This window comes from Photinus pyralis, unplaced genomic scaffold (assembly GCF_008802855.1).
Source record: "Photinus pyralis isolate 1611_PpyrPB1 unplaced genomic scaffold, Ppyr1.3 Ppyr1.4_LG9, whole genome shotgun sequence".
NCBI classification, from domain to species: Eukaryota; Metazoa; Arthropoda; class Insecta; order Coleoptera; family Lampyridae; genus Photinus; species Photinus pyralis.
In genome coordinates, this window is record NW_022170878.1 from 587,823 (window position 1) to 613,647 (window position 25,825).

At 37.7% G+C, this 25,825-nt stretch overlaps 1 protein-coding gene across 1 annotated transcript; it reads left to right on the forward strand.

Moving 5' to 3' along the window:
- Positions 1-24,253: 24,253 nt before the first annotated feature.
- On the forward strand, positions 24,254-25,825 carry LOC116181228. The gene is made up of 7 exons (XM_031501527.1): positions 24,254-24,461; positions 24,510-24,646; positions 24,696-24,889; positions 24,934-25,048; positions 25,098-25,264; positions 25,307-25,523; positions 25,569-25,825. Exons 1-7 carry the CDS (start codon positions 24,286-24,288, stop codon positions 25,754-25,756), a joined length of 1,194 nt encoding a protein of 397 aa, XP_031357387.1. The 5' UTR covers positions 24,254-24,285; the 3' UTR covers positions 25,757-25,825.

Sequence of the window (25,825 nt, forward strand, 5' to 3'; positions counted from 1 at the left end):
GACACGATAGAGGTGATACCAATGTTTGATCCAAATAAATCGAAAATGGGTGGGTATTTAGCTACCATCGTTACCAATAAAATAGAATATGTACCTACATTGTAAGTCATCTTCATAGAAATCGTGTTAATTAAACGTTTTATTTTTAAAACAATGACATCACCTGGTAGGTGCGTGTGCAACTAACGAGACTTGCATGCATAAGTCACCCTAGGCTTGCTACTCCAACGGGCAAAGATATTTCCGCTCCAATACGTGACATAATTCAAAACAGTATCGAAGAGAATTTTTCCACTTATTACCTACTAACTGCGGTCTGAAATGTCTACACTCCGATATAAAATGAGCCACAAACTACAATCGCAAGGGTCTTGTTTTGAAAAACAGAAAAACGCTTAGGAAATATGCGGGACATTTTGGAAACGCATAGACAATTTTGGAAATGAAACAAAGTAGATTACATAAGAACTCGAAAAGGTAACAACCCAGATACGAAACCACATGAAAATCCCCATGGAACACCAATGGCGACCATTAAAGGTTGCCGTATTAGCTTTTGTATTTCATTTCCCGAGTTTTGATTTTCCTTTTAGCTTCCTAGCTCGAGCTAGCTACCCACTGTAACGTAAACTTAATTACGTCATATATTTATTTACAATTAATTAACAATAAATTTACAACAATCTTAAAGTGGATTAATTTATAACGGTAAATACAATTTATCACTCACAATTTATAACATCACATGTTGGAACTGACTCGAAACACAATTCGATTTGCTTATATGGCAAATTTATGGAATGTTCTGGAGTGTTCAGGACGCTTCAGAATGTTCTCGAACAAACACGTAATATTTCTAGCAAAGACTGCGTCGTCCTTTATCGCTGATGACTCATCTTTCATAGCGTCTCGACTCTCGATGTCTACACTGACCCCCCCTCCCCCTCCCCCAAACTGTTGTGTCTGTTTTCGCTCGAACCTCTAAAACCTCCCTTCTGCACAATCTCCTGTTCGTCAAGACAACCTGTGTATGTTGGGTTGCCTACTTTGAGGAACACAGGGAGCTGTTCTGAGTTGCTCGATATCGGCGATCCAGGTCCACCACTAATTAATTAACTAAACCTTGGTAGAATATAAATAATATACCTACATAACTTTACTAAATATTTATTGTTTGAGCGTAATCAAGACAAATTAGGTAAGTTTTTGCGTTATGATCAAACTAAAACATGGCCCACGGTATCTTACGGGACTGATTGTTCACGGCAAGTGCGAATGTACATTCGCTACTCTACCCAGGGAACAGGAATGTGGTACTTACGATCAGGGTAACGATTCTAAGACCCCATTTCTGGTTCGGTTTCTGCTTCTATAATAGTGTTTGGAAGGAAGTGGGAATGTAATGGTGATGGTAATTGTACTGGTGGGAATGTCAACATGCATGACGTCTCCGAAACTAGCGCCCTCTCCTGATAGAAATTTAGATTAATTCCAGATTCCTACATCCCATTAAATTTCACATCATTACATCGTAACTCTGAAAGTGATGGCGCCCGGGGCTATTTTCATCCCCTCCCAGTGGTTTTGGAAAAGAGCCCTAAAACTCGAAAAATTCGCCCACGAAATTGGTAAATTGCGCCATATACGTAGGGTGTAAATCAAAATTACATTTTCTTCAAATTAAGAGAGGGTTTTCTGCGGAGGACTATTCGAGCGTGATAGCACAAGGACCCTTTTTTAATCCCCAGAACGAAAAATTCGTCTTTTTTTGGTCAATACGAATAATGCAAGTTACAACTCAAAATTAATTATATAATAAATGGAACTAGTTTTATCCTTCATTGTACTCTAATGAAAGGTCTCAACGAAAGGAATTAATTTATACCAACCATAGCCCTCCTCCTCAACCTCTTATCGTAATAGGGTATATTCCCTCATACCTCAAGAACGGATTGTCGGAAGAGAGTACTTACAAAGGGCGATTGAGACGTCTGCAAGAAATATATCCATTGGTGATGTCAAAACAAAAGCTATTTCGCTTTATATGCACAGGAGTTGTGCACAATTTATACTTGTCTCCATTTCTGTCACTTACAAAAGTGTACACCCTGTATAGGAGTAACGCGTCGAACCAAGTACCTCCAAACAAGAAAACCTATGGTGTTAAAATCGCAATTTTCAAAAAAGTTAATTTTTCGAACTGCGGGGCACTTTTCGAACAAGTTAAAAAGTAACCGTAAACGATTTACATAAAGCGCATTTCCACTTGCATTCATTTCCCATTTGTAAGATGCAACTTCTGTTAAAATCGTAAAAATCCGGCCACAAATATGAAAGATAGCGTTGCACATGGGCAATCCATTGTTGACGTGCTACTTCAATTTCAGTTTATGAGAAGAATTTCATTTCAATGCTTTTCTAAATAAGAAAGTTGGAACTGCGCATGCGCAAACCTAAATTTTAAAACTAATGTTAGATTTTCCTTTGTTCCAAGCGCCTAAGTATCAAATTTCATTTAAATTCTTCCATAAATAAAAAAGTTGGCACTGCGCATGCGCAAAACCAAATTTTGAAATTGGCGTTTGATTTTCCTTTATCCCAAGTGCCTATGTATCAAATTTCGTTTAAATTCTTCCATAAATAAAAAAGTTGGCACTGCGCATGCGCAAAACCAAATTTTGAAATTGGCGTTTGATTTTCCTTTATTCAAGTGCCTATGTATCAAATTTCGTTTAAATTCTTCCATAAATAAAAAAGTTGGCACTGCGCATGCGCAAAACCAAATTTTGAAATTGGCGTTTGATTTTCCTTTATTCCAAGTGCCTATGTATCAAATTTCATTCAAATACTTTTATAAGTAAAAAAGTTTGCAATTCGGTTTATAAATGGTCGAGATGCGAAAAGGGCACTGTGAATTTTGAATCGATTCGATTCAACTTTTGGCATTGCGTATTATATGGCTAAAGCTATGCCCATATTGAATTTCATGCAATTCAGTTCATAACTAACGGAGATGTAAAAGCGATCGAACATTTCTAAACAAAGTTATCGTTCACACGGACAGATAGATGGACAGACAGACAAAGGAACAGACGGACAGACCAACCGGCAGGCGACAGATAGCAATGCAAAATTATAAACGATCTCTAGGATCGTTAATAAACGGCAAAAGTGTAAAATTATGGAACATGTAAAAAACGTTTTTTTGTTTTTTTTACAATAACTTTTTTTGTAAGCGGTACAGAAAAAATTCCTTCCTTGGTACAAGACTCGACACCATAACGAACCAAATAGCGAAAAAAGTAGAACAATAGCTCTTAAGATAAAAAACTAGTAGCGTCGCAAAGTTAGCGGACGGACGGACGGACGGACGGACGGACAAAGTGGCCACAATAGCGCATTTTTTTTTTTTTGTGGAAATGCGCTAAAAACGATTCATAGGCGGTTATAGGTGAGCCCTTGGGCCACCACAACGCCCTAATCTTCCGCGTGCAAAACGAATTTTCTAAAAACCACTGGGAAGGGATGAAAGTAGGTCCCGTGCCATCACTTTCGGAGGCCGTTTATTAAAGTCAAAGTCCTCGTGTGAGATCGAAGAGATTTCAGCGCATTTTCGTGTAGCAGATCAGTGTTTTATTAGCCAGTGTTGACTCCACCATCAATAAGATCTTGTCGGGAGCAACCATATTCCCTTTGTCGGTACCCGACTCCGACGTCCCGTGCACTCGCATTTCGTTGGATTTCGCTAAAAACCAGGCACAAAATAGGACTCAATTTTTGGGTACTTCTCATAGCTCGAGCTTCTATTGGCGAGAAAGAGAGACCGCGATTCGAGCTCTATGACACTTTTGGGCGCCAAAAGGTGGTTCATTTCGGCCCTGGGAAAAAAACAAAATTTCGCCACGCGGGAGTTGTGCGCGTTGACAAAATCTTTCCGATGACACCAATTTGAAAACAATCGGAGAAAAACTGTGAAGAAGAAGAAGAAGAAAAATATTGAAAAATCTTCAGGTTCGTATAACACGCTCGGGGATGGCGCACAGATGTCCCTCAAGTTGTTAATTACACGGCCCCGATAGGTACATGTACCGGGTGACCCAATAAGACCGTTCCTCGGCAATATCTCGGGAACCATTCATCGTATGACTTAGGGGTAAAAAAATTATTGGGTAAATCGGTTATGAAGAATGGCTGGAAAATATTTTCAAGTTCTAAAAATGACCACCAGAGGGCGTAACTGCCATCTTAAATTTTAAAATTGCACTTTCTTTAAATTTCGCATAATAAACTAAACATTTTTTTTTCACATTTTTAAAGAGGACCCGTTTGTCTATCATTTTCGTAAAAACAAAAACAAATTTGGTATCGTTGAAAAGACCATTCCTTGGGCAACAAGAATCAAATATAGTTAATTTAGTTGAATCCTTCTCAGCCAGGGGGCTAGTTTTGACACTATGATCCAAAATCCTAAAAAAAAATCAAAAAAATCAAATGGAATGATGTGACTTTTTCTTTATGAAAAAGTAGCCAAATAACACCCAAGGAGGCCAGTCAAAACCGTTTTTCAAAATATCGTTTCTAACCTCAAATATTGGGAAAATGAGATTAATTATAATTAATTAATATAAATGTTTAAATTGATTGTTTGGAAAAGGATCCTACACTTTTAGGTAGGCCTTGGAAAATTAAACAAATGAAACACGATGCATGATAAAATAATAACAGCCGTAATTTGTAAATTATTCTGCTGTGTTTACATTCAGAAAGTGCAGTTTTTTGAATTTGTAATCTTTTCTAAAATGCCAATTTCTAACCAAGAAGCATTTAATATGCTGGCGGCGATGGTTCGTGGTCGATTCGGATAACGCAAATAGAAGATGCGGGCAGCGATGGTCGCATATATCGCCAGCATGCTTCTTGGTTAGAAATCGGCATTTTAGAAAAGATTACAAATTACGGCTGTTATTATTTTATAATGCATTGTGTTTCATTTGTTTAATTTTCCAAGGCCTACCTAAAAGTGTAGGATGCTTTTCATTCGCGCCATCGACAAATACCGGAAATACGTAAAAAATAAATTTAAGATTCAAGTTAAGCATTTTTAGTAATTAATTAATTAATCTCATTTTCCCAATATTTCAGTTTAGGAACGAGATTTTAAAAACGGTTTTCACTGGCCTGTTTGGATGTTATTTGGCTACTTTTTCATAAAGAAAAAGTCATCCCATTCCATTAGATTTTCTTAGGATTTTGGGTCATAATGTCAAAACTAGTCTCCTGGCGGAGAAGGATTCAACTAAGTTAACTATATTTTGGTTGATTCTCATTGCCCGAGGAATGCTCTTTTCAACAATACCAAATTTGATCAAATCGGTCAAACGGATAAGATGTTAAAGCAGGTTATTGCAAAAACAATTGAACACCCCACGCCATCTTTGTTTTTGAAATAACTCAGTTTTTGTTTTTACGAAAATGATAGAAAAATTGGTTCTCTTTAAAAATGTGAAAAAAGAATGTTTAGTTTATTATGCGACATTTAAAGAAAATGCAATTTCAAAATTTAAGATGGCAGTTACGCCCTCTGTTGGTCATTTTTAGAACTTGAAAATATTTTCCAGCGATTCTTCATAACCGATTTACCCAATAATTTTTTTACCCCTAAGTCATGACGAACGGTTCTCGAGATATAGCCGAGGAACAGTCTTATTGGGTCACCCGGTACACTACTCGTCTTTTTACAAGCGTACAGGGCTCGCATTTACTGCCAGCCAGCCAAAGTGAGATCAAAAGCTACCTTTTTACAAATAAATTTGCAAAAATGCGGTAAAAAAACGAATGTAACTGCAGCCAGAGTCTAGGTATTTTGTTTTCCCATTTCGGGTGGTACTATGCGATCAAAAAAGAGTTGCTGTCGAGTCATCTTTGGAATTTTTGTTTCCATTGGAAATCGTACTTAGGTAACTTGAACTTCCAAAGGCGACTCGACAGCCACTCATTTTTGATCGCCCGTTATTATCCCAAATGTAACTTCAGGCTAGTGAGTCTATCGGCATCGGCATGTTCTTTTAAAAAATCTTTGAACAGTTACAAGTTTCTGGTAGAGAGGTCTTTGACAAGTTAAAACTCAATAAGTTTCACATTATGGGATGGATTACCTCAACAACTCTAACGGTAATAATTAAATTTAGACAATTTAAACAGAAAATCATGACAAATGATTGTACAATTCCTCAAAATGACGAAAAACGTAGGATGCAATCACGCGAAATCAACACACATACTTTGTTTTGGTGTGTTGCGGTTTTGGGAGTAATCGGGAAATTTCACCATCCATCAGTCCTTCTTAAACAAATAATCTGAAAAATATTCGCGTTAATCTAAATATAATTGCGGTTACGGTCATGCAATGGTATGATTAACGTATTTCGTAATAAATACGATGCATAACCCAAATTTATGTAGTAGGTATGCAGTTTCTAATAATAGGAAAACTACCGACACGTAGAACGTTATCACGTATAATGCGTATAGTTATTGAGGGAAAATTGCAGTAATTTAGGTCAAATGTTTATTGAGGAAATATGAAATGGTGATGGACGCTCGTTTTTCTTAATAAAAAAAATCAGGGATGGTTCGCTTGCGGTTTATGGGTCTTAAAATAAATGTTATTAGTTTTTTCTAGGAAATTTATTGACTAGTTTCACTAAAGTGGGCCAAGGACGGATGATGTGAAACAGATGGATATTTTGGTGGAATAGTCTTTAACATTAACACCGGTTGAAGTTGCTGTTGCCTCTTCCATTGAGGAGATGTCGGGGTTTACTTTGGTTCTGATTTGTAAAAGAATTCTTCTCTCAAGTCCTATTTGGCTTTGAACTTTGAGATTTTCTTAACCTTTGCTTTCCTCGAATTTCGGAATTTGAACCAAATTTGGCACACATATTCATGCGCAAGTGTATCAAAGTAACAAAAACTGTCAATTTTTGAAGTTTTTCCATATTATGGCATCGTAGTGTGGGTGATATCTGCGATAGCCACAGCAATTTTTTTTAAGTCAAACAGCTCTGTCAACATACTTAACCTTATTAGTCCAGGCTATATAACTTTTTTTACAAAAAAAATTAGTTACCGGGCGAAACCGGGTTTTCCAGGCAGATGAAATGAATAGAAATTGGGAAAAAATAATTAAAACAGCTGAATTTTTCCGCGGGTGAAATCCCGGGGATTGAAAGGGGTGGAAAGTGGTGTTTTGCAAATTGTGGCAAAACTATTAATTTTAGACGAAAATTTTCAATGTAAAAGTTATAGAGATAAAAAAAATGAGTAACTTTTTTATCTACACTATTTTCACATAACCTCCAATTTTTCTAGAAAAACTGGTTTTTTCGTTTTTTATTCTTATTTTTGCGAAAAAAAGTCGTAGGGGTTTGAAATTTGGAGGAAACATACCTTGTTTTATGATAAAAAAGAAGATAATTTTTTGGGTCCGTAAAGGGTTCCTTTCCAAGATCTCATGATTTCTGGAAAAAACCACCTCTTGTTCAAGGAGATGAAAAACCTATTTTTTTCATCGTACAGAGGTGCGCGGGGTAGAAAAATTTTCGGGAAGACTTTTTCACATTTCTCCGAAAAAGGACATTGGAAAAACAAATTTGGGGAGCCAACTTAACAATGCCAACTTAACGATTTTACCCCCCCCCCCCCAACATTAAATTAATTATACGCTATATACTTCATTCGTTTGCAATTTGTTTGCACATGTAGGCACACCTCGATTTTTTGCTTGCGCATTTCCCTAAGAAAAGATTCTGAAAAAATAAAAATTGGGGGGCTACCTTTACGATTTTAGCCCTCCGACATCTTTCATTCGTTTTCACTTCGTTTGGCTATGTAAGCGCAAGTAAAAAATTAATTTCAGGGGGCCTAATTCATGATTTTGGTCCCTAACCTTAAAACAGATCTGTATATTACACTTTATTTATTATTATTATTATTTATTTATAAATAAATTTCCACTTATAAATTTTAGTTTGTCTATTTCAGAAACGGGGTGTTTGATTTCTGTTAGACCATTTCCAATATCACGTTTATTTCGTTAGCACGTCGTTCTTGTACCTAATGAAAAATCTGTATCGAAATGACTATCATTTAGGTACAGGTATGGGAGTAGAAAAAGATTTTTCTAATTTTCTCGAAAACGAATCGAGCGATTTTAAAAAGTCAAACGTCAAAATAAAGGACTTCGATACCTTGCAAACGGCGGTTAATTTCGTCCTTAGGGAAAAAAAGGTGACGTATTCTTTTTTTAATCTCTACGTCTATTGCATCCATCTAGTAATGATATGATCGTGTTAGATTATTTGCCAATTTGACGATATTCTCGTACAGCATGAGTATTGCCATTTATAATCCATTCTAAATACATTCTAAATACAATGCCCTTTTATAATTATACTGGTCGTACTTTGAATTAAATGCAAGAATCCAAGTTATTTTCTACGTAAATATGTTGGTTTTCAACTTACAGTATCCCTTTGTTCCTAGTGCTGGTTTTAACTGCCAACCCGCAATATGAATTCCTGACCGATTTACGTGTTTTCTTAGGGAGAACACAATACGAGTGTGCAGAATTAAACGATGTAATAAATATTATAGTGATTCGTGGATGGTGTTGTATTGAAAACATCGATACCGTATTTTAATTTGTAATTGAATTTTTTTGCAGCACATCTCCTTTCTTGCGCATGAATATGTTACTGTTAGTTAGGTGGTTGATTGTTACATATTGCACTTGGCATTGAGAATTAATTATTTTATACTAATGTTCTTCCACGACATGTTCCTTTGTTTTGTTGTAATGTGATACTTAACGTTATTCTCCTACTATTTATTTGAACCGGGTGATTATGATTATTAATATTTGACAGGGTGACTTGTTTCGAATATACACTGTGCTATATTTGATACCGATATTTAATTTCGGTTTGACGTAGCAGAGGCTGGCTAAAGTTCAGACCTGGCATACATTATGTTATGTACTGTTTTTTTGTGTCTTCAAAAAGAGCCATCTTGTCGATATTGCTAATCAATTCGTTTTTAGTCGATCCCTGACATGTACCTAGTGACCGAATGTTGGTTTTATGTCAGTCTTGGTTATGCCAGTGCCAATATGTCAACTGTCGAAGCCTACATAAAGGCTATATATTTTGTTTATGATTATGTATGCGTGCGATTTTGCCGGCCGATGGTTGCTCTGTTAATTTGTTATATCATGATTTGTCTTTTGATCGTGGGTAGAGAGCCTGGCGTTCGGTCTTTTATAACCCTGCACTTTATAACTGGTGGGTTGGACTGGCCCTCGAGATGTGGAATGCAAAAGTTGGGGTCCCGCTTAGTCGTACATGAGGGCGCTGGCTAGGCCCGGCCTCACTTGCGCAGGGTTCTGGTAAAAGCGTACGGCGTGTTCTCGTTGTGCCCTTCCGTTTTTTTGTATCCATTGGGGTTTCCTTTCCTAGTAAAATACTCTCCTGAGAAGCCAACTCCTAGCGTTTTACCAGAGCAGAGCTCGGTGTGGGATTTAGAATGTCCATCCAATATCCAAACTTATTATATGGATTTATTGTGATGTTTTAATGATGTTTTTAGCGCATTTTTTAAGAATTAAAAAAAATGTCTATTGATTGCGTTTTGTCCGTCCGTCCGGACCCACTTCTACCGTTTTGAACTACTTCTAGGGGAATGGTCCTAGAGTCCTGGAATTTGTTTCAGTAGGTCAAATCAATCATCAAATTTCGCTGTCTAAAAGGCCCCCCCCCCCCCCCCCCACGAATTATTTCCTGAGATGCTGTTTTTGAAAGTAAAACGTGCATAACTTTTACATACGACAACCAATTGGTCTCAGATTTTGCATACGCATGCCTTTAGTGGTGCCAAGTTAAACTTTAGGGCATGGTTCTACCCTTCATGGTATTCTAATGAAAGGTATAATCTTTTTATTATACCATGGTATCATCGAAATAAATTGGTTTGTACAAACTATAACTTTTCCGTTCGACATCAGTGAGAGAGTTAAAATTAACTTTATCTCTCATTGTATTCTAAACGAAAGGAACTGTTTTCTACCAACTATTGCCCTTCTTTCTGTCTTCTTATCAAAGTACGGGGTGGATGGGGGGGGGGGGGAGTGGAACTAGTTTTATCCTTCATGGTACTCTAATGGAAGGTCTCCACGAAAGGAATTAATTTCTACCAACCATAGCCTTCTTCGGATTGTCGGAAGAGGGTACTCACACAGGGCGATTGAGACGTCTGCAAGAAATATATCCATTGGTGATGTTAAAACAAAAACTATTTCGGTTAAAATAATGCGCTTTATCTGCACAATTATATATTATGTGTGTCAAATGTTAATAATTCTTTAGGAATCCCAGTGGATCCTGTGATTCGACATTATATTAATTTACTTAACAACCATCATAACATGCATTTATTACAGACAACTAATTTTGCTATAAAGTTTAATATTACTTTGTTGGCTGGTTTTTTTCTTGGTCAGTTCTTTTTTTTCCAGCCTATTGTCATATTTGTACTCGATGAACTACCATTTTCTAAATTTGATCTTGCAATGCGAATAATTATTTTGATTAAATCTCTAAGCCTCTCGGGGCTGGCTTGGGTACGTCACAAGACGACGTGCCCCGTTTCCAAAATAGACAAACTAAAATCTATCAGTGTAAATTCATTAGTGGCGTTTTTTAAGGGCAGGGCTTAAAATCATGAATTAGGCCCCCTGAAATTAATTTTTTAGTAAAAAGTGTAAAGGAAGAACTTGTGCAATGAATATGCAAACGAAGGAAGTGTTTAACGTTTCATTATTTTAATGTTGAGGGGCTTACGCAGGTGCAAGCCACTCCATCGCTGCCGCTATCACAGCTTATAATAATATCAAATATGAGAATAGCACTATTTTTCCAAAAGGGCAAATGTACGACAGAATATCTAATTTTTTTTTAATTTATAGTATAGTGTCTCCATATTCAAGAGCCATTGGTTATTTGGCATACGCAATCGAACTGCTGGCGCTCGAAAAGCATAAACCACTTGGCTTTTACAGTTCATAGGCAACTCTTCAATCGCAGATGATTTGAATTGAGTAGAAGCATTGTTTAAATAAAGTATTTAAACAATGGTAGAAGGTTATCTTTCACCTTTTATCTTTGTAGTCCTAGCCACAGGCAATCAACGGATCCTAGTCCTACAAGTCGAAAAATGCGGTTATAGGGCGTTTGATGATTAAAGCAAGTCAATTTGCACAATTTTATGTTGGACCAAAACACCTTTTAGAAGTGGAGCTATCCGCTTTCCTCTGGCAAGGGAGGGATCTACCCCTAAACGTGCATTTTTGTTATGACTTACAGCATACAATTTCAACCATTGCACCAATACGGGCATTGGAAGAAGGAATTGTAACAATAATCTTTGAGTTGGTCATTTTTTTGGGTTGATTTTTTTACATATCATTAGAAAATTGGAGCTACACTTCACCTCCAAAATACAATTACTAAGCCAACAGTTTAATAGAAGAAAAAGAAGAATTGACTAAATGCGCCTATCAGACGTGGTTATTAATTCATCTGTAAAATGTTCATGTAAATCCTCAAATTTAAATGTAACTATTCTATTTGTCCTGCACGAATTATATGCAAGTATTTTAAGTTCTTTATTGACAAATTAAGATGAGCATTTTTTATGAAGCTTTATATTTTGCCGGTGAAGTTAGGAGCGTCTTGTAAACATAGGGTTATCCTAACTCGAAGCTGTTGTGAATTAGCTTGAACAACTCGCCGACATTCCCTTACTTCGATTATGCTTAGCATTTCTGGCACAATTACACAGACCACATATTAAACAATAGGTATATTTCGATGTGCCGTGCTTTAATAAATGACGATTTAAATTTAGATAGCATTTTTGATAAGGTTGTGTGTTAATAGGTGACGATTTAAGCGAACGGACTTAATTGTAGTGTAATTACAATGATAGCAATTGATTAATGACGAAATATTATGCGTTAGACAATGATTTCTTAAATGATCCTTATTTGCACTGGTCACATTTAAGATTTTGAAGAGTTGTACTTTGATAAAATGTGAAGTTTTAAACTATCCTTGCCCTTTTTTTTTACTGCAAATGAAATTCTTGCAGGTGTTTTTACTTTTACAGCCATAAACAATATAATATTGATTAATTTTGACCATTGTAAATGAAGAAACGTTATCAAAATGGCAGTCCTCTCATCAATTTGAATCGCAAACGATACTTTTGAATTTGAAGTGGTGGCAATCTTGATTATTTTACGCTTCACGAATGGCAAAACAATGCACGATAATAAAATGTCGTGTCCTTCCAGTAGTTCCTGTTGAGTAGGCAACCAATCATACTACAGCGCTGTTGTCGCTCACGTGTCGCTATTGGCACGTAGTAATATATACAGGGTGATTCCTATAGTACCTGCCACCGTTTGGGAGCGTGTAGGTGGTGCGTAGGGGAGTATTTTGATATAGGACACTTGGGGTCGGAAATCTAAAATAAGGGTGCCAGAGCCAAATTTACCTTCTGGAATTTCGCGCCTGTAGGTAGGCAACCCAACCGGCCGGCGGTGCACACGGAGCGATCTCAGGCGGCGATGTGTGGCTGACACTTGATCAGAATTTTGTTTAAACCCACGAAATCCCGTCTGCAACGACGCGTATCAAGTGAATAAACACTATGGCAATAGTATAATAATAGTTGGCTAGATGTAGGAAGTGCATTGAGAACAACGGTGGCCACGTTGAACACTTGTAAACGTTATTGCTTTTGACTGTCGTTTTCCCTCCTTCCCTCCCATGTCGCTTCCTCGCGCTAACTCGCTCTGCATCGCTCCGCGCGAAACGTCGGTCGGTTGGGTTGCCTACATACAGGCGTGAAATTCCAGAAGATAAATTTGGTTCTGGCGCCCTTATTTTAGATTTCCGACCCCAAGTGTCCTATATCAAAATACTCCCCTAGGCACCCCCTATACGCTCCCAAACGGTGGCAGGTACTATAGGAATCACCCTGTATACTGAACACCTATCAAAATTTAAGGTGTCAAAATATCTGTACTATTGTTGACCTAAAATTTGACTACATGGCCTTGACCCGAAGTTTAATTTGTGGCCCTTCGTTTAAATTTGTGGAAATTATCGAATGTCTTGATGTGTGTACTGACTTTTCGCTGAGAAGAGACAGTCACAGAGGTGGGAAATACTGTAACCGAATAGTTACGACATCTAACTAAAGCCGTGATTGATCTTATTTATTTATTTATTTATTATCCCTCTCTTGTTTTGGGCTCACCGCAGAATGCTTTTTAGAGGTGCCCTGCCGAAGGTCTTAAGCTGTTAAAAATCTTCTTCTTTAAAATTTCATAAACAGTCAATCAAAATCAAATTTGATTAACGCCAGCTTCGAAATAAACTGCACGCTTGTTGTTTTCTATCGGCGATAACACGTGCCTATCTTGAAATTAATTAAATTTTGCGATAACAGATTTTCTTATCGCAATGGCCAGATAAACCTTTTAATACAACGCGCGAATATGACCTGCTGTACCTTATAACACGAAATTTCCGTAAACAGACAAGAATAAACAAATTACAAGGACGAAATAAATTCTGATTCCTAAGTGTATCTCCGTGTTTTCCACTTTTCCATGTTTTTAAATTATAAACGGTTTAAAATAGACACGCTACGCGAAAATTTAGTCTTGTTATTTCTTTTATAAGTTTTTCCTATCTATTTCGGTTTATTCGACGTTTAGAAATAAATGCGGGCGATCGCGATTTTCGTAAGAAAACTCCATAACATTCCACTGCACCCGAGCTTGCTTACATTGCATCGACCATGTACTGGGAGTTCATACACCTCTATTATTTCACAGCTTGAATGTTCCGAAGCAATTATTATTTCTGGCGTCAGTCAATCCATCCGAATCTACATGGAATGCTACACCAATGACTGTTTAATTGCAAATACCGCGAATAGTTTCATTGCATGTACTTATTACGCATTACCATAAATTACCAGTTACTCGAATAGATTAACGGAATACATAGAAATTAAAGCAAATTCCTCTGAGAATTAACAACTTATCAACTCCTAATAAAATATGATGATGACATAATTGGGCATTTTGCTTTAATTACGCTTGTATTTTCATATGAACTGGGATAAATCAGAATCAGCAGATTTTGAGAACCTTCTTTATTTATTTATTTATTATCCCTCTTTCGTTCTGGGCCCTCAACAGGCTTGCGCCCAATTACAGAGTGATGCTTTTTAGAGGTGCCTCTGCAGAAGGTCTTAAGTTGTTGTATACTACTCCGGCATTTACCTTATGAATTAGGAAAACTGCAGGAAAACCTAATTCGGAGTAGCCGGCAGAATGTTCGAAACTGGTTTAAGGTAATTCCCATCTCTGCCACAGATGAAAAATTCACCTCAACCCAGGTTCGAACACCCGACCTTCGGATTTATAGCCCAGCGCTCTAGCACTGAACCATAAAGCCGACCTTCAATAACATAACGCAAAAAAAAGCTTTTTGGGCAAATTTTGGCATGGTTGACGAAGGATTTTGATCCAAGCAAGTCTTGGTGGACCTGAGATACACATTTGAGTTCTTTCACTTAGACTCAGAGTTTCGTTTCTGCCTAAAATCTATAATTTTTTCGGCACACGTCCACACCTTCCTTTTTCTACTTTCTTCTGTTGGAGCGTTTCTCTTTTCTACTTTGCTAATCGGTTTTGGAATTGTTTAAATATGGTTTTGGTAAGTTTAGTGATATTGCGCCAGAGGACATTTATGCAGATATCAATTGAAATCCATTTACCGTTAGGAATGTAATGGAGTCGTAGTCTAGTATCGTAGTTTGACGACAACAACTTTGATAGATTGCCTGTTAATTATAGCACCTACATCATAGTAGTTATAATAATACAGAGTCGATTGATTATTAATTTGTTGGAGCAAAGTGACTTATAGCAAAAAAATATCATTTCGCACACATTTTTGCATTAAGAAAATGGTTAGAAAGTTGCAACTACTGAACGTCTAATGAAATTATGAGAATTCTACTCGGCGTTTCGTGGAAGTATCTCAGGCCTGATCTCAGGGATGACTGACAGGACCAAAGTCCTCGTGTGCGGTGTGAAACCGAAGGGACTTCAGCGCATTTTTGTGTGGCATATTAGTATTCTATTAGCCAGTGTTGACTCCACCGGCATCAAGTTAGCCCGACTTTTTCAATTTTCAAAATATTTTCATTGCAATCATTTGGTCGTTTGTTGGTGTTTGTTAGTTACATTTTTACGTTTCTTGGTTGACCGTTACTTAATTATTATTTATTATAAATTTAAAATGTTGGTGCATAATTAGCCCCCCCCCCCACTTTTTGAATTTTTAAATTATTTTTATTGCAATCGTTTGCTCGTTTGTTAGTTACATTTTTTACCGTTTGTTGGTTGATCGTTACTTAATTATTCAAAATTCAAAAATTTGGGCGTATACTTAACCCCCCCCCCCTCACTTTTTGAATTTTCAATATATTTTTGATTGCAATCGTTTGTTTCTCGTTTGTTGGTGTTTGTTAGTTACATTTTCACGTTGGTTGGTTGATCGTTATTTAATTATTATAATTCAAAAATTTGAGCGTTTAGTTAACCCCCCAATTTTTTGAATTTTCAAAATATTTTTATTGCGATCGTTTGGTTTTCGTTTGTCGGTGTTTTTTAGTTGCATTTTTACGTTTATTCGTTGATCGTTACTTAATTATTCAAAATTCAAAATTTGGGCGCATAATTAGCCCCCACTTTTTGAATTTTTAAATTATTTTACTTTATTATATCTTTTTGAGGTAGTTATTTTCGTAGGATTCCTTCTTTTTAAGTTGTGGGGGGTACGTAAGTTTGAATTTATTGGATTTTGGTGTGATATTGGTAGATACTGCCGTTTTTAGATGTATTCTTTTTGTGTTCTACACATTTATATTTTTGTCGTTAATGGTAACGCGAGCAAAAATCAAATCTTCGGCAACGACAAAAACAAAGTACGTAGCGTCAGGTATAACGGAGCGATTATATCAGTTTCGTAAATATACTTGGGGCTACAACTCAGGAACAATTATTTATCAAAGTGCAGGTCAATAAACATCATTTAATTAGGTTACAGGTCAAATCAGTTGTTTGGTAGAATTGAAGTAGAATTTTCGCAGCCGTTAATGTAGAAACTCACCTATACCGTCGTTCTTGACTTGTTAAAATGGCGGTGGACCTTCACAAATGAATTTTCCTTGCGCAATATTAAGAAAATTTAAAATTCGGCGATTTCTACTCAGAAAGATCGATGTCGAAGGCACAATCCGGTAGGTAATAATGAAGAAAAGAGTAAATCAGAAGTAAGAAGCCTAAAAATGATTATCCAAAGTCAAGAGTAATGCGTAATTGTTTCGTTACATAGCGCAAACGACCTTAAAACTTGTAAAATATGTCCGCAAATACCGTTAGCGAAGTGTTAAAAGAAAAATAACAAAAGAAAAACTTTACTAAACCAATACAGTACCAGCAAAGGCTGACAATGGTCAAGTAAGTAATGGCGTGTACATTCTACAAGTAATGATCGAATCTCGTCTTCGTGCAAGGAGTGCGTGTGTCGAGAAGAACTAAAGAAAACTCTGCACGACCTCGGACGGCAACACAATTAACTAAGGGTAATACAAAATCTATAACACCGAAAATAAGGAACTGTAGGAGAAATCTACTCCAGAAGAGACAGTTTCCCCATAATCAATTGGTTCTAGAGAGGGGGGATCGACCGTAGAGTCGAGTAAACACTTTATTGATACGATAAAAAGTAATAACAAAATACGATTTTTAGTAGGGGAGTTCGTATTCGGAACCACGATTTTTAAGCCTGCTCATATTCAATAGCATTGATTCTTGAACGTGTAGAAATCGATTGGCGAGGGTTGTCGAAGTATATGGAGTTTTTGTGTGTACAGTAAGACCTTTCGCCGTGAAGAGATAATTTCAGAGATGGGAATTGTAACTAACTGTCTGACTGTGATTGATGTATCGAGTCTCACCTTTACGCCGGTATTTGTCAAACGAGGGACCAGTTCCCCGACCCAAGGGGAACCGACAAACTACTCGTCGGTTGTATTGCAGCAACTATGAATCACTCTTTTGTGTTTTGTTACCTGCGTGTACCCCAACCAGTTCCTTGTTTTGCAACTTGCGTTTAACCTGTTTTTGCAATCCTGTTTTGTTGTATGTGATTTCGCTCTATTATTACGATTTATTATTACTATCCATTTAATGCAACCAATTATCTTTCTCACTGACAACGTTTTCACTATTGCTCATTCGAGACTATCGACTTTAAAATAATTGATCAAAATACGAAGAACTTATTCAATATACGGATCATACTAAATAGCCATTATGGTCTTCTCTCTTCCGTCGCATTTTCCCTCTTTTCTCATGCTATGAAATGAAGTGAATGAATATTGCCTCTTTGCAATCAGGGTATATATATGCGTACAATGTAACGGGAGCCCGTTAACGGAATTTGATACTTTTTCTTAGTGTTCAAGTGTTCCTCAAATTCCAGGCTGGCTCAAATTACAGAAAAAATTTAGTTTATCGAGGGGTTTTGCGGAGTCATCCGGAAATTGCGTCGAGTCGTTGTGACAGGAAAGTTGGTCTTGATTGGTGGAAAAGGTTTGAGTCGGCGAATTAGTGGGGTGGTTTTTGTTTTTGTCCGAAATCCGCGTTGAACCGCGAGCGAGGTATAATGAGTCACCTTTTATCGTAAAGTGTTATTATTTTGTGTTATTCAAATTCGCGTCTCAGTTAAGTCTACCACCTGTAATTTGTCGCAGGGTGGTTTATAATTTGATGGCAGTTGATGAGCAAAAAGTTGCGGGCACCTACAGTAATGAAGCTTAAAATATGTAAAAATAAACTTATAGGCTTAGCCTTAGAAACTATTACACTAAATACGAACAACAGGGGTTTTAACCTACAAGGAATTAAAATGCATAATAGCAAAGTTATGGCGAATACGAACAACAGTGCAAATTTTCAATGCGCGGAAATAATGTCTATAATAGTACTTTTTTCGAGGTGAATAGACTTGTTAAGCTTTCATAACCTAAATCTCCGCACATCTGAAGCTGTCGATTGTGAGCACATAACATTTTTTTATATGTGTAACGGACGGTTACAAATTATCGATGATACACCGTGTATATTCTTCTTCTATGTCGATGTCGGTGTGAAGTCTTTCGTATTACCTTAATTATACTTCCAGCTAGCTCAGATAAATAAATGGGTAAATAATAATAAGGAATCATTAAGTTAATTTTTATCTTCGGAGATACTTGATTAATTTCAACAGATAGGGATCAAAATTTGGGCAAGATATTACTACCGAAATTGATACTGGAGCCTGGAGGAATTACGCAATTGTCATAATTCGCCCGGTGTACGTTTGAATTTGAGAACCTTTTTGTTCGTGTTAGTAAAGATGAGTCTGTGTAATAATTAGGTACGATTGCAAAAGATTACATTAATTAGAATACATTTATTTTAACTAAACACATAAAGCAAATAATTACAGTTACGTTGAACCTAAAAAAAAACCTAAACTATCTAAACAACTCTAATTTTTGAAAATACTCTAGCACTTCAGTCCTCGGGTTAAATTCGAACTTAAGACAGTCTAAAATTTACCGTCTCTCTCTCTCCTCGCTGCACATTTACACCTTTCTCCGAGCAAAGTACATTCCCTCTATTTTAAATTTAAACTTACAACAAATGATACGTTTACAAAACCTAATATACATTACATACAGTTAATTACACAATTTCATTCCTTCACGCTCATGCCAAAAAGCATTATGTGTAATTGAAAATTCACACCCATTACATATGACATTGACGTTTACCGTCGGATCAACAAATTTTTGCGTGTCCTTGTTTAAATTTCAAATCAAAGGAGCCATTCATTATATGAGACGTACTATTTTGTATAGATTGTCCTTGTACCCCTTTAATTGAGTGATAGTCGATACTTTTTATTTAACCCGTCTAGAAAGCCCCTGCCCAAAACTCAGCTATTCATCGAGAAGATAGAGAAGGGTAAATTATTTAAGGAGAGAACGTAGAAAGCACAAACCTTAAAAGCAAGATTGTAAAAACCGGGGGTGATTGTTAGAAGACAACCTTTGCAACTTAGCTTACTCTCACCATAGTATAGGAAGAATAATTCGATCACAATTGAAAGAATCAGTTTTTAAAACCACGGACGTTTTCAATGGAGGCGATCTCAAAGAATTGAATATTTGTAATGAATGTAATTTTATAATTGCCAAGTTAGCTCATCAAGGAAAGATTAATTACATTGAACGTGTTTAATGCGAATAACTTTATAATCGTATATTAAATTACAAATTTCCCATAATTTCCGACTACGCATGGTACTTGGTAGCCAATTATTCGAAAAAGGTTCTTCTGTATAATCTTGCATAATCTCGCATTAGGTTTTCTGGTGAGAGCGAATGTGGGACGGTCCCACAAACTATCAGGTTCGTCTGTGTTGGACTTGTGGGGCGGCACAGGGCGAGCTATAGCGGCCCATTTTGATGATTCGCCCTTGAGGTCTATTCTATTCGCAGGAGAGCCCTACCGGGCAACACTTAGGCATACCAGAGGCCCATTGTTAGAGACCCGTCTGTAAACCACACGAGCCCCTCAGGTTTGAGGAACGGGCAATCCGAGTTCAGCCATTGCTCCCTATCCGTATGCCTTTCGAGCCTCTGCCTCCACAACAAGTGTAAAGGCCCGGATCACATCTCTTCTTGCGAGGAGGGGATCGGATCTGAGGGTTTCTTCCCTGATCTGCACGTGCTCAAGGCTACTTCGATCCTTCCACTCGTCCCAAACCTCAGAAGTGCCTCCATGGTCAAAGTTGGCGTGGTTTTCATGGCTCCACTCCAGTGACTCCCAGACAGGCGAGTCGCTGGACCTATCCTAGCTGCTTCCTGTAGGTTGCCCTGGGGATGGCAGGCCACCATACAAGTGTACCATACAGTATTATTGGCCTTATCACTACAATGCAAAGCCAATATACCAGTCGAGGGTTCAAGCCCCATGTACAACCAAAAGCCCTTCCACATACCCATAGACATACAGTGGCCTTTCTGCTTATTGGCGCAGTCTACTCTTTCCAGGTCAGGCGGGAGTCAATGATGACTCCCAGATATTTCACTGAAGCCCATGTGAAGTTGGCCCCGCCCACATGAAATAATTTGACAAAAATGTGTCGACAGTTAGTACTAAGTACGTTAGTTCTCTTTAGCGCTCGAAGCTTATCGTTAGTTCTGCTATATAATATGAGAAAAATAAAAATATCGGCTCGGGGCCAACTACACACTCAACTTTTATTTATAGAAATAACGAACGCACACGGCGTTAGTGCTACGTTAGAGCTGTTAAATGCCAGAAAAGTCAAGATGTGGAGTTAGCTCCGCCCATACATTTTTAATTAGATGAAACCACACGTGATTTTTAGTGCTAGGTTAGTGCTGTTTTGTGCTCAAAAATTGCGATTCCAGTATTTCATCTTTCCAAGAAAAACGAAAAAAAAAACTGAAGTATCGTGTGAAGTTGGCTCCACCCATGACTCGTTTTTAATATAGTAATATAGTAACATAGTAAGATAGTAATATAGTAATATATTAATATGGTAATATGGTAATATAATAATATAACAATATAGTAACATAATAATATAGAAACATAGTAATATAGTAAGATAGTAATATAGTAAAATAGTAATATAGGAATGGAATATACTAATAAAGTAATTTTTTTGTACACGGGAGGAGAAAAATCCTTTATGGACACCTGAGTGGTAGTGTGGGAGTCTCCAAGGCATACCCACTAAAACCCTCCTTTCTTTTCACCGTTGAATTTGTACCGGTACCGCCAAGGCATTTATATAGTAATATAGAAACATAGTAATATAGTAACGTCTAGACGAGACAGATCTACCGGCGATGTTACAACTAAATTATGAATATCTCGAAAATGTTGGACTACTTAGACTTCCACTTTTTGAATAAGTGTCATTGATCCATTAATATTTGGTAATATAAAACATCAGATTTCTGTTCTAAACTTTAAAAATGATAAGGAACAAGGTTTTGTTTGCCTTTAGATCTTAGATGCGTATATGTCGCCCCCATTCTATGGTTTACATTATCTAGGAATGTATGGGTGGATATGGATAAAAATTTGGAATATCCATGTCCACCCTGCCCCTTACACCTATTTATTGACTTTGGTTAAAAAAGCTGATAAACGACCATATTACTAATATTTGCTCAATCAAGATCGATAGATAAAGTCTTTCAATGTTTCTAATATTTTATATGGTTTATTTTGAGAAAGTTCTAGTTTTAGAATTACATTTATCATGACGTAACTGCAACAATAATTATCTGCCATGGATTACTATGTATGTCTAAATTATTGTTCATAAAGAATAATTACAACCCAGAATTATAATGTGACTCGACGCAGCTGATTGTGTGTGTTTTTTTAAAAAAGCCAGTCATAAATTTAGTCAACTTCACACAATATTTTAGTATTTTTCTTGTTTTTCTTGGAAAAGACTCGTAATATTCGAGCACAAAATAGCACTAACGATCGTACTAGTTTTTTTAAAAACGAGTACCTGGTGAGTCATGGGTGGGGCCAACTTCACACAATATTTTTGTTTTTTTGTTTTTCTTGAAAAGGACTCGCAATATTCGAGCACAAAAGCGCACTAACGTAGCACTAACGATCGTATTAGTTTTTTTTTTTTAAACGAGTCATGGGTGGAGCCAACTTCACACAATATTTTAATTTTTTTTTGTTTTTCTTGAAAAGGACTCGCAATATTCGAGCACAAAACCGCACTAACGTAGCACTAACGATCGTATTAGTTTTTTTTTAATGAGTCATGGGTGGGGCCAACTTCATACAATATTTTAGTATTTTTTTTGTTTTTCTCGGAAACGAAAAACGTTGAAATTGCAATGTTTGAGCACAAAACAGCACTAAAGTAGCACTAACGATCATATTGGTTTTTTTAAAAAAATGAGTCATGGGTGGGGCAAACTTCACAAAATATTTGAGTGTTTTTTGTTTTTCTTGGAAAGGACTCGCAATATTCGAGGACAAAGGAGCACTAACGTAGCACTAACGATTGTATTAGTTTTTTTTTAAAAACGAGTCATGGGTGAGGCCAACTTCACACAATATTTTAGTTTTTTTTGTTTTTCTTGGAAAGGACTTGCAACATTCGAGCACAAAACAGCACTAAGGTAGCACTAACGATCGTATTAGTTTTTTTTAATGACTCATGGGTGGGGCCTACTTCATACAATATTTTAGTATTTTGTTTGTTTTTCTCGGAAACGAAAAACGTTGAAATCGCAATCTGTGAGCACAAAACAGCACTAACGTAGCTCTAACGATCGTATTGGTTTAAAAAAAAAAAATGAGTCATGGGTGGGGCCAACTTCACAAAATATTTTAGTTTTTTTTTTGTTTTTCTTGGGAAGGACTCGCAATATTCGAGCACAAAATAGCACTAACGTAGCACTAACGATCGTATTATTATTTTTTAATGAGTCATGGGTGGGGCCAACTTCACAAAATATTTTAGTTTTTTTTTTGTTTTTCTTGGGAAGGACTCGCAATATTCGAGCACAAAATAGCACTAACGTAGCACTAACGATCGTATTATTATTTTTTAATGAGTCATGGGTGGGGCCAACTTCACACAATATTTTATGGAAAGGACTCGCAATATTCGAGCACAAAATTTCACTAACGTAACACTAACGATCGTATTAGTTTTTTTTTTAAAAACCAGTCATGCGTGGGGCCAACTTCACACAATACTTTAGTTTTTTTTCGTTTTTCTTGGAAAGATGAAATGCTGGAATCGCAATTTTTGAGCACAAAACAGCACTACCCTAGCACTAACAATCACATGCGGTTTCATCTAATTAAAAATGTATGGGCGTGAAGTTGTGAAGTTGGCCCCGCCCCGCTATTTTTATTTTTGTCATATAGCAGCACTAACGATAAGCTTCGAGCACTAAAGAGCACTCACGTAGCACCAACTGTCGAGATATTTTTGTCAAATTATTTCACGTGGGCGGGGACAACTTGACATCAGTTTTCACTGATCTGGTCAGACTCAGTTAACGTCCTCGAAAAGCGAGCCCATCAAGGTCCGCTCTCCTTCTATTCGTGAATGGAGCAACCTCGGTCTTTTCCGGGTTAACGGAAAGACCATGGCTACTGCACCACCTGTCCACCTGTTCAAGAGTCTTTCACTGTGTGTGGAAGCTCCCCAGTTATGACGATCGCGAGATCTTCCACGTAACCCTGTGTATACCCCCCCCCCTTCGTTCAGGGTGCGGAGGAGCCCGTCTAGTACCAGGCACCACAGTGATGGAGGCAACACCCCACCCTGATCGATGAGCTCATCTCCGTCATTCCAATTGAGGATATAATGAGCATGACTCAGATTCATCTTACGATTGACCCATCAATACCAAGGCTTTCAGCAGCCTCACTAATTGAATCAACGTAGTCTACAACCCCCCTCCCCCCCCGGAAGACGTTCCCTTTTCCAGCCTGCACAACAGGCTGTGTAGAGCCATCTCCGTGGACATACCAGCCCTGTAAGCATGTTGGAACGGATCTAGTGGTCTATAACCAGCTTCTCCACCGTTTTTTAGAAAAAAACGATGCTAGGTTGATGGGCCTGTAATCCCTCGCAAAGTCATATTTAGCACGACCCTGTTTAGGTAAGTACACTACTTTCCTCCAGCTTTCGGGGATATACCCTAAAGCCAGAGAGGTGCAACAAGTGTAAGAGCAGCGGCTCCAGGTAATATCCCGACCGGTCCTGCACTCTTAAACGGGCTGAGCGTGCCCTTGAGGTACACCTTTTGCGGAATAAAGGCGAAAGATTGACGATGCAATTAAAAGCGGCATCGTTAACGTTAAATACGCGTTAGACATTAGACATTAACTATGCGTTACATGTAAACAATTATCGAGCTGCAGGTATCCGATGGGATATTTAAAGGAGCAATATTTCATATCAGCCACACTTTACGACTGCTCCGCTCGTCATGTCAACCGCACCACAATTTATCACGAAGTCCTTCCTTGAAAACGTCTTGAGAGACCATTTCAAGGATGACGCCTTAAAAATTCTAAATTTTCGCACGTCGAGTGTCGGCGAGGTGGGTGATAATTTTACCAGTCTATTGCTACGAATCAAAATTACCTACGCAAAGAAGGGCGGGTAAGTGAATTTTTTTATGTTTGTCAGTCGCTCTGACATCCGTTACAGAGGAGAAGGGGAGTATCCCGTAATAGCAAAGATTTTTCCCGAAGATGAAGAGGCGGCCAGCGTGATAACCGCAACGAAGGGCTTTGACAGTGAAATAGGAGTGTATGGGGATGTTCTTCCTGCCATGCACAATTTAGGTAACTTCTTCAAAGGAAGATTGATAGATCCCTCATGGTGTTCTTGCAGACTATCACCAAAAGGTTGCGCCCAAATCCTACCATGTATCATCCACCCCAGTGCCTATTTTAATTTTGGAAGACATGACATTCGTGGACTATAAAATGCCAGCTCGCATAGCCGGTCTTAACTTGCGACATTCTCTGCTCCTCGTTGACAAGCTGGCTTATTTTCACGCAGCATCGGTGGCGGTATTCGAAAAGGTGAGCGCTAATGAGAATGAAATGGACCTAACCTTGCTTTCCAGAATCCAAAGATGTCCGAGGAGTTTTACGTGGGACTGTATGGTACTAAGGAGGTGACGGATGGCTTTTTTTCGGTTGGCATTCCTAGCTTTCTTGAGGTTTGCGAGAAGAGCATAGGTTGGTTTCTCGCATATGCCGTAATCGATGCTCACCTTTATTTCCTTAGACCTGCAAGAATACGCCAGCAAGTTATCCTACGAGAAAATTAAGAGTAAACTACAAGATGTTCTTCAACCTTCCAAAACGTTCAACGTCTTAAATCATGGCGATGCCTGGACAACTAACTTTATGTTTCACTACGATGAAAATGGAAATCCGACAGATGCCATTTTGGTAAGTGCGCAAGTTCTGCAATGGTTTTAATGTTTGGCGTAGTTGGATTTTCAGTTTTCTGTATACGGAAGTCCACTCGACGATTTGCATTTCTTTTTTGTGGTTGGTGCCGATCTAGATACCAAAAGTCTGGGGTTTGGGCACATGCTCAGCTACTATCACGAGGCATTGGTCAAACATATGAAATTCCTCAAAACTGAAGCAAAACCTCCGACATTAAAGGAGTTAAATGACGAGTACCGCTCCAGAGCGGCTTATGGTAACGGATACCTCCATTACTTTCGCGATTAATTCTGTTGCTTAGGTTTGGTAGCCGCAGCCGTCGGCTTGCCCATGGTAATTGCGGAGTCGCGGCCGGATGCCACGCTGGGAAACTTTCTAAGCGATGGCAGCGAGGGTGGCTATCGCTACAGTTGCTATCACAACGAAATGTATTTGCGCCATTTGAAATTACTTTTGCCCATGTATGACGATTTGGGAACATTGGACTAAATGTTTATATTTAAAACGCTGGTATATTTCAGAAAATGGCAAATAGACAAATTATAATCACGAACATAA

Excerpts from the sequence above, each read along its gene's own strand:
- LOC116181228 (XM_031501527.1), top strand. The coding sequence starts at position 24,286 with ATGTCAACCGCACCACAATTTATCACGAAGTCCTTCCTTGAAAACGTC. Across the intron at positions 24,462-24,509 it reads ACCTACGCAAAGAAGGGCGG|AGGAGAAGGGGAGTATCCCG; the intron begins GTAAGTGAATTT and ends CATCCGTTACAG. Across the intron at positions 25,049-25,097 it reads GGTTTGCGAGAAGAGCATAG|ACCTGCAAGAATACGCCAGC; the intron begins GTTGGTTTCTCG and ends TTATTTCCTTAG.